This window comes from Nicotiana tabacum, chromosome 17 (genome assembly GCF_000715075.1).
Source record: "Nicotiana tabacum cultivar K326 chromosome 17, ASM71507v2, whole genome shotgun sequence".
Lineage (NCBI taxonomy): Eukaryota > Viridiplantae > Streptophyta > Magnoliopsida > Solanales > Solanaceae > Nicotiana > Nicotiana tabacum.
This window is the reverse complement of record NC_134096.1, coordinates 135,437,342-135,447,612: the sequence shown is the minus strand read 5'-3', so window position 1 is coordinate 135,447,612 and position 10,271 is coordinate 135,437,342. Positions and strand designations below refer to the sequence as shown.

Sequence of the window (10,271 nt, the reverse complement as noted above, 5' to 3'; positions counted from 1 at the left end):
TGGTAGTCTTTTAGACTAAAATTGTGTAAAAGTAAATCATGTTGCCTACTATTGTCGAACCAAATTGGAATAAACAAAGAAAACGATACAGTGTATTTGTTGAGCCATAGTTATATCGGAAACAACCTCTATAACTGCATAAGGTAGGGGTAAGGTCTGCGCACTCAGAAGCGGATCCAGGATTTCAAGAGGATGGGTGCACTGTTGTAAAGAGGTGCATCTAGAATTTATATTTGATAGGTTTAACTTTTGTCTCTTACCATGAACTCATTGTAGTTTTGAAATTATAGGTTCGAAATTATATTCTTTTTTGAAATTTTAGTAATTTTTACATATATTTATACTCCATACTGAAAACAAGACCGTTCGGAGTGGATTTGAATCGCCAATATCACTTGTAAAGGTGCACCCAATAATAACTACACCATAAGAGTCTGAGCATGAGTGCACACACATATATTTAAGTAATTTTGAAGAAATATAACATTATTATTGTCATGGGCGGCTTTCCAGCCATGCCCCATGACCCCTTGGACGCGCCCCGTGGCGTCCTGGCCAGCCTCCTAACGCCCGTCGCCACGGTCGGCCCCGTGGTCTCGGCAGCTCCAAGTGACAAGCGCGCATGTGCCTCTGTCGCCCCACCGATAGCCATCGCCAGTGCCCAGCCACAGACAAAACCCAACAGCGCCGCGCGCGCAGACAATGCCGCGCGCGCAGACCCTGATGCTAAAGACAAAGTTGCTACCAACGGACTTGCTGCTGCTTTGTAGAAGACTAAGTCCTTTTCATTGTAAATATAGAGTAGTTTTGCTGCATTTTCTTTAAGTGTGATTTTTCAGCTTTCATAGGTCTAGTCATGTAACTTTGGTTTATTTTTTTTAAGTATTATTAAGGGGGACCAAGCAATCAAAACTTTCAAGCAAGCAAACAATTCTCTGTACTGGTGTCTCTCCCCCCCGATACCGTCTAATTTTCTGTAATAGCTTTCATTCAATGCAATCAAGCTTTCTTTCATTCTCAATTCTCTTTTCTGCTCTCTTTCAATTGCTCATGACATTGATTTTCCCGTACCGCACTGACAATCTAGTCTAGCGTACGGAGGGGACCTCAGTTGGCGGACAGCAACTGTACTGACATCGGTTGCCTAGCCTTACGTCGCCCTTCCAAGGAACTTCAGGAAGACGCCGCGTAACAGTTGGTATCAAAGCCTAGGCTCGACATCGGACGAGGGATTACATTGCAATTACCTCCATTTCTGACCATGGTGAATTATAGGGATCGCATCGCGACCCTTGAGGGAACGGTTGACGTATTACGGCCCATCGTGGAAATGGTGCCCGATCTAAAGACCAGCCTAGTGTAAAGGTTGGACGACCTGGACCGCAGACTCATCCAGGCCGAAGTTGACATAGAAAACATCAGCCGCGACTCTGAAGGAGACCGGCAAACAACAGCCACAGAGGCAGCTGAAATTTTTGGTAAATTTGAGGTCCTCCAGCAGGAGCGTGCCGAGGATTTGGCCAACAGGGAACAAGAGGCAGACAGGGTGACTGCCATGCAACAAACCATAGACAACTTGACAGGCCAGCTCAATGTTGTCAATGCTGCTTTACAAGGCCTACTTCGAGGAGGCGGAAACCAATTTGGGGGTGGTGTGAACCTCGCCCCCATGGCACAAAAGCTGAAAATTCCTGAGCCAAAGCCATACAGTGGAGCTCGGAATGCCAAAGAAGTGGAAAATTTCATTTTCGATATCGAGCAATACTTCGATGCCGTGGGAAGCCTGGAAGAAGCTAAGAAGGTAGCAACTGCTGCCATGTATCTTCAGGGTGATGCCAAACTCTGGTGGCGGGTGAAGTACGAAGCCATCAAGGCAGGTGAAGATGCCCTCGAGACATGGGCGGAACTGAAGGCATCCATACGCCTACAGTTCTTCCCCGAAAATGTTGAGTACAATGCCAGGAGAAAGTTGCGGGAGCTCCGCCAGACCAAATCAGTGCGAGATTACGTGCGGGAATTCTCCGCGCTCATGCTGAACATCCGTGACATGGGGGACAAAGACAAACTCTTCATCTTCCTGGAAGGGTTGAAACCTTATGCCCGGATGGAGTTGTAGAGACAAAGGGTAGACACGTTGCCTAAGGCAATCCAAGCAGCAGAGTGCCTTGGGGATTACCAAGTGGAAGCCCGGAAGGATAGGCCTCAACAGCCTGTCCTAGGAGGATACAAAGGGGGCCAACCAAACACTAGTGGCCCTAGCAGAAGTGGAGGAGACCGGAGTGCACCCAAACCCAAGGCTCCCTCTTTCGACAGTACTAGTGCTGCATCTAACAACAATGATCGGGGGAGCCCCCCCCCCCCCCCCAGGATGTCGCCATTGCGGCGGACCACATTGGAATAATGAATGTCCACATGCACAGATGAATGCCCATCAAGCTTTTGAGGATGGGACGGATGACGACGCCGATGATGCGGAGCAGACCGAGCTAGTAGGTGCATTCAATGCAATTGTTGGCTCCATTTCTGAGCCCTTAGCGGGAACCAGTGCCGGTATCCGCAAGAAGAAGGACCCCTGTCCAATTGCCAGGAAAGGAAATAAGAAGGCGAATATGAGGACTCCTCCTCATCAAGAGAGGACCTTAATGTTCGTTGACATGAAGGTAAATGGCAAGCCCATTCGGGCAATGATAGACACGGGCACCACCCATAACTACTTAGCCTCGACTCAGGTGGAGCGTCTTGGACTAGTTGTAGGAAAGGGCAAAGGTCGTGTGAAGGCTATCAACTCACCACCTCAACCAGTGGGTGGAATAGCCAAAGAAGTACCAGTGAAGCTTGGCCCTTATGAAGGAAAGTTCAACCTGCGCGTAGTGATCATAGATGACTTTGAGTTAATCGTGGGGTTGGAATTCCTGAGATAGACCAATACCATGCCCGCACCGTATGCAGACATGCTACTGATGATGGGGGCAAATGGGGCCAAGCCCTGCATTATTCCGTGCATTTCCATGAAGATGGCAGCCAAGAACATCTCGGCCTTGCAGTTGAAGAAGGGGGTAAAAAGACATGAACCCACGTTCCTGGCTACCCTCTGCATGGAAGATATAGAACGCTCATCGGGTCCCATTCCTGCACCCGTGAAGGAGTTACTTCTGGAATTTGAAGACATCATGCCACAAGACATGCCAAAGCGTCTTCCGCCTAGGCGAACTGTGGACCATGAGATTGAGTTGGGGCCGGGTGCGAAGCCACCTGCCCGGGCGCCATACAGAATATCACAACCCGAACTCACCGAGCTTTGGAGACAATTGACGGAAATGCTAGACACAGGGATCATTGTGCCCTCTAAGTCCCCATATGGGTCCCCTGTGCTATTCCAAAAGAAACATGATGGTAGTTTACGACTCTGCATGGATTACCGGGCTCTAAACAAAATCACCGTGAAAAACAAGTACCCTATTCTGCTAATGGCGGACTTGTTTGATAGACTGGGTGGTGCGACGGTATTCACCAAAATAGACCTGAGGACAGGTTATTGGCAAGTTCGGATTGCAGATGGTGATGAGCACAAGACGACCTGTGTGACAAGATATGGGTCGTACGACTTCCTGGTTATGCCCTTTGGCTTGACTAACGCGCCAGCCACATTTTGCACCTTGATGAACCAAGTCTTCCGAGAATACATTGATGAATTCGTAATGGTTTATTTGGATGACATTGTGCTATATAGCCAGACACTAGAAGAACACCTGGAGCATTTGCGGAAGGTCCTAGCCCGATTGCGGGAGCACGAATTATATGCGAAGCTATCCAAGTGCTCCTTTGCTCAGAAACAAATTGACTTCCTCGGACATGTCATCGAGGAAGGGAGGATCAAGATGGACCAGCAGAAGATTCAGGCCATTACGGAATGGCCGCCTCCTAAGGATATACATGCCTTGAGGTCGTTCCTTGGCCTATGCAACTTCTATCGGCGGTTCGTGAAAAGTTACTCCCTCATTGCAGTGCCGCTGACAGAACTTCTCAAGAAGGCCACCCCGTGGGATTGGGGACCCAAGCGGGCAGAGGCCTTCGACGCATTGAAGATAGCTATGTCTAGTAGCCCAGTCTTGGCCCTCCCTGACTTGGCCAAGCCATTCGAAGTGCAAACGGATGCCTCCGACTATGCACTTGGTGGAGTATTGCTACAAGAAGGGCATCCCGTAGCGTACGAGAGCCGGAAACTGAAGGATGCAGAGCGGCGCTATGCCGCCCATGAAAATGAATTATTGGCTGTCGTTCATTGCTTACGCCTTTGGAGGCATTATCTACTGGGAGCCCCATTCGTGGTCAAGACAGACAACACAGCCATTAGCCATTTCATAACCCAGCCAAAGCTGAATGGACGACAGGCTAGGTGGCAGGAACTCCTAGCGGAATTTCACTTCAACCTGGAGTACCGAAGTGGAAAGACCAATCATGTTGCTGATGCACTCAGTCGGAGAGCTGATCTAGCATCGATGTGTGTACTCGCCGCCCTAAAGGGAAGCGAAGTAACCACCACCATAAAAGACCAGATACAGGATCTACTCATCAAGGATCCTGCTGCACAGTATTTGGTTGATTTGGTAGGACAGGGCAAGACTCGCCAGTTCTACACCGAAGATGGGTTCCTGAAGGTGAAAGGGAACCGACTTTATGTTCCTAAAGGAGGAGATCTGCGACGGACTCTTCTTGCAGAATGCCACGATACTTTGTGGGCCGGTCATCCCGGCGAGGAACGCACCATGGCATTACTTCGCCGTGCATATTATTGGCCTCAAATGGTCGATGACGTCGCTCAATATGTGAAGACTTGTCTAGTATGCCAGAAAGATAAGTCAGACCGCTTGACGCAGGCAGGGCTCTTGGAACCACTAGCTGTACCAAAAAGACCTTGGGAAAGCGTTTCCCTGGACTTCATCACCGGATTGCCCAAGGTCGGAGATCTCACAACTATCTTGGTTGTGGTGGATCGGTTTTCCAAGTATGCTACCTTTATAGTAGCCCCACAATATATATCAGCAGAAGATACAGCTTGACTATTCTTCTCTCATGTCGTCAAATATTGGGGCTTACCTAAAGACATTGTTAGTGATCGCGACTCCCGCTTCACTAGCAATTTTTGGACCCAATTCTTTAAGTGCCTCGGGTCAAAATTGAGTCATAGCTCAAGTTTTCATCCGCAATCTGATGGCCAGACGGAGCGATTCAATGGCATGCTAGAGGAATATCTCCGGCACTTTGTGACCGGATCGCAGAAGAATTGGGTGAAGCTTCTGGATGCTGCTCAACTGTGTTTCAATTCACAAAAGAGCTCAAGTACCAACAAAAGCGCTTTTGAAATTGTTACCGGATAGCAACCGCTACTCCCACACACAGTGAACGTACCAAACATGTCAAAATCTCCTCGGGCTGCTAGCTTCTCAAGAGAATGGAAGCAAAATTTGGAGATAGTGTGGAGCTATCTTGTCAAAGCCCAAAAGCAGATAAAGAGGCATGCTGATCAGAATCGCCGCTTTGTGGAATACAAGGTGGGAGACAAAGTGATGGTCAAAATCCCAAAGCGGTACTTGTTTGCAGGGGTCCATGACCCTCGCCTATTGCAAAAATATATTGGACCCTTGTCCATTGAAAGGCGCATTGGGAAAGTTGCATACCGGGTGGATACCCCAGCTTGGAGGAAAATCCATCCTGTTTTCCATGTCAGTCTCCTGAAACCTTTTCGGGAAGATATGGAGGATCCTTCACGAAGCCAACTCACAATACCAAGTATTCGAGGCCCCAATTCAACCGGGAAAAGGCGTGCTGAAGCTATTCTTGATGATCGAGTGATTCACGCCTCAAGAAAAGATCACCAGGAGTTCTTGGTGAAATGGCAGGGATGTGATGCAGAGGAGAACACTTGGGAGAGGGGAACAAACCTCAAAGCCTACAAGAGCCTGATTGATGATTACCTTGCAAGGAAGGCGCCGAGGACGTCGCCAACTCAGGTGGGGGAGAATGTCATGGGCGGCTTTCCAGCCATGCCCCATGACCCCTTGGACACGCCCCGTGGCGTCCTGGCCAGCCTCCCAATGCCCGTCACCACGGTCGGCCCCGTGGTCTCGGCAGCTCCAAGTGACAAGCGCGCATGTGCCTCTGTCGCCCCACCGATAGCCATCGCCAGCGCCCAGCCACAGGCAAAAGCCAACAGCGCCGCGCGCGCAGACAATGCCGCGCGCGCAGACCCTGATGCTAAAGACAAAGTTGCTGCCAACGGACTTGCTGCTGCTTTGTAGAAGACTAAGTCCTTTTCATTGTAAATATAGAGTAGTTTTGCTGCATTTTCTTTAAGTGTGATTTTTCAGCTTTCATAGGTCTAGTCATGCAACTTTGGTTTATTTTTTTTAAGCATTATTAAGGGGGACCAAGCAATCAAAACTTTCAAGCAAGCAAACAATTCTCTGTAATGGTGTCTCTCTCCCCCGACACCGTCTTATTTTCTGTAATAGCTTTCATTCAATGCAATCAAGCTTTCTTTCATTCTCAATTCTCTTTTCTGCTCTCTTTCAATTGCTCATGACATTGGTTTTCCCGTACGGCACTGACAATCTAGTCTAGCGTACGGAGGGGACCTCAGTTGGCGGACAGCAACCGTACTGACATCGGTTGCCTAGCCTTACGTCGCCCTTCCAAGGAACTTCAGGAAGGCGCCGCGTAACATTATACATGGTTTAGGAAAAAGAGTATGAGTTCACGTGAACCCATACCCCTCAAGCTTGATACGCCTCTGTGCGCACACACTACCCTCCCCGAACTCCACTTGTAGGAATATACTGGGTATGTTGTTGTAAAATGAAGTGGTGGGAAAGTATCTTCATTGTCTCCAGCTCAAATGTATAAATATGAAGCATCTGCTTTAATTCCTTCATGTGACTGCAACAATTTCATGTCTTGATTACAACGTAAAGACTTGGTTGTGTACTTGTGTGTACCATAACTGTCTGTGTATGTAGAATTTTGGTTGGAAATTTTAGGAAGATAACACCTTACTTCTCTGAGGACTTATATCATATGACAACAACTAATTCGTACCAAATCATCCTCCCACTTTGAGTCCCTTTAACACATGTAATTCACAAATTGTGATGGCCAAATCTCTAGCATAATTTGGGTTCTGTAACTCAAAACACTTGCAAAAATAAATTGTATTACTACATACAACTTAAAGAATTCCAAGATCTTAAAATGTAGAGATAAAGACTTGTTCGACTCTTTAAAAAAGCACTAGATAACAGAAGAGCACAATATAAAGATGGATCACAAATGCTTAGTTGATATGCATAAATTACGCAAAGCATATTATGCCATTATAGAGGCTATTCTAGTATTAGATCGCTGACCATCGTAGAAGAAATCCCACAAGGTTTATTTTCCCCTTCCTACTTCCTGGTTCATTAGTCTAATCAGTATGTATAAAGGATGCCATAAGATACTTGGGAAAGTTTTACAAGTTAGTGCGCATAAGATCAAGAGCTTCACCCGCCTGCAACTTTGTTGACAACCGGAGCTTTCTATAATCCTGGAAAGTGAATGGAACATAGACACGGGGGTGTTCAGCATCAACCAGCTCCGGTGGTGGTTCCACTGCTATTTCTCTAGGTCCCAAGAGGAATGAAGCAATAGACCACCGTATTTTTGCTTCCTTGCATATCACTCTATGCTTCACATTGTAAAATCTTCCATTGCTCCATACCTTCACATAGCAAAAGGCAAGTATGCATAACAGCATAAGATAGCTGGAACAAGTCAAATCTTGAAAATGAACTAGGTAAAGCAGCAGCATACTTACCGTGCCTATGTCTCCAAGATTCACAAGGAGGGTATTTGGCCAGGGATCAACTGCAACAAATTCACCAGATTTCTTCATAACCTCAAGACCACCAACATTTTCATCATCCTGTAGAATAGTAAGGAACCCCGAGTCTGTGTGTATCTGAACCCCAGAGGAACCTACAGCTTCTGGAGTGAAGTGGTACTTGTTAATCCTAAACTGACTAGGCCAATCTTCGAACGAAACATTTTCCAGTCCCAACCCTTCACCCATTTTTCGCATGATGTCCATCATTAGTCCATGAATTGCTGCAGCATACTTCTTGATTGTCTCTCTGTTTACAGTACGAATCAATCTTTTAGATGTGAATTGATAAAGGAATTATAGAAAATCACAACGATGGATAAAAAGTCCGAAAATTTTGGATGTGCGTTCATTCAAATACAAATTTAGTAACACCTTGCTCAAAAGGTTCTTAAAGTTGTGTTCCACTCCTACGATATATGCCCTTCTAATTGTTTCTACAAAATTAAGGTCTAGCAAACTTATGCTCTTGGAATTGTTTAATTTTGGCATAACAATAGATTGGGAGTCTTAGAGCAACGGTAAAGTTGTCTCTGTATGACTTATAGGTCCCAGGTTCAAGCCATGGAAATGCTTTGTGCACTGGTTGCCCTTCAACAATAGAGGGGAGATGAAATCAACAAGAGTGAACTGCACTATCTACACTAACTGTATCCTGTACCAGGAAAGATTAGCTTTCTTTATTAGCTTCACAGATCATCTAAATTCCCCCGACTATTAAACTCAAATAAGAATTACGTACACATAAGTAACTTCCAGATCCCACGAGTAAGTTGCTAATGTAGCTGATTAGTAGCTAATTATTGCTAATCACTTTCTTACTTCAACAATGAGTGCAGAAAGAACTCAACTTTTCATAATCAAGAAACTGAAAAAGTAAAAGCCAAAGAAAGAAAGCAAACCTCTGTTGCGGGGATGCATCTAACTGAGTACAGAAAGCATCAACATCTTCAGGAGAAGACATATCGTAGAGACCCAAAGCCTCATAAAGTGGATTCTTTTCACTAGGGGACATATACCCAGATCCAGCTATCACATCCTTATTACATTTCTTGATTTCAGTTGGAAGATCGAACAATGTCCTCACCACTTCCCTCATCTCTGCCATGAGTGAAACTGGAAGAATATTGTCATGGTTCAAAATCCTGAAGCATCCCCATTCTTCACAAACTTTAATGAACTTTGATGATTGCCTTGGAAAATCCTGTAAATCAATTACTGGCACTGAATTTTCAGTTTCCATTTTGCTAGTTTTATTTGATCCTGTGGACGAGCGGGCGTACCTGTTTTATAATGAACAAGTAAAGACGTGAGGAATTTGGATGCGTTGAATTTTTGAGGAAACACATGTTCGGCCTCTCCGCAGGACTGTCGCCACTTTATTGGACATAATACAAACACTTGAAACATATGAAATGGATAATATACTGAGGGGTCGTTTGGATCTAAGGTGATATAAAATTTAGAATTAAATTTATCTCGATATAAAATCATAGCACAAACTAGGATTAAATTATCCCATTTTCTAGGTGGGATAACTAATACTATAAAATTATGTAATCCTTTTCAGTTTTCACTTCAACCTTTTTGTTTTTTAAATCAAGGTTAAAATAGGAAACAAAATATTATCCAAGCTTATCCACCTTCAAACCAAACACATGCTTTGGATTATATACAGTATATCTTATTCTTAGCTCAATGAACCAAAGATTATAATCTTAGGATAACTTTGTCCGCGAACAAAATAATCTCTCCTAGTTTAAAACAACAATAACCAGCTATATCAAATTATTAATCTGTTTTTCAAGCTGCATTATGTACTACTAATAGTCATTGTTATTCATAATAGCTAAAAAGGTTACAACCCCTCCCTTTATTAGAAAGTAGAAACGATCACAAGTTGCCCTTATCGTCACTCTCATGATTAGAGGTCAATCCCGTGCTGGATTATGTCTTTATTATCACATTATTAAGCTTGTTTTTGTAAAACATAAAATTATCTTTTTGGTGAGACAAAAATCAGGAAATGAAATTACAGAAGTTTCCGCTCATGTACATTATAAAAAAGTTTACTCGGTGTACTAGGTCAATGGATATTTAAAAATCGACTAAACCGATCGAACCGTATCACACCGAACAGATTTTTAGGTTTCTTTTAATAAAACCGTAGGTTTTTATATAAATCTACAACCGTACCAATAATTAGGGTAGGTTTTTTATTTTTATGAAAATAAACCGAAAAGATACCCAACCATACCGAATAAATTTACATATGAAAAATATATTTATATATTAAGTTTAGAAATAATAAAGCACTAAATTTTTTCTTGGGTCTTGGAATTATGAAAATGGT

General features: G+C 44.5%; 1 protein-coding gene across 1 annotated transcript; it reads right to left on the bottom strand.

The window, feature by feature from the left end:
- Window positions 1-7,310: 7,310 nt before the first annotated feature.
- On the bottom strand, window positions 7,311-9,282 carry LOC107771888 (2-oxoglutarate-dependent dioxygenase DAO). Its single transcript, XM_016591349.2, has 3 exons — window positions 8,821-9,282; window positions 7,853-8,168; window positions 7,311-7,756 (listed from the first exon to the last, which is right to left on the bottom strand). The coding sequence occupies exons 1-3, from the start codon at window positions 9,159-9,161 to the stop codon at window positions 7,508-7,510; spliced, it is 906 nt and encodes a 301-aa protein (XP_016446835.2). The 5' UTR covers window positions 9,162-9,282; the 3' UTR covers window positions 7,311-7,507.
- Window positions 9,283-10,271: the final 989 nt, after the last annotated feature.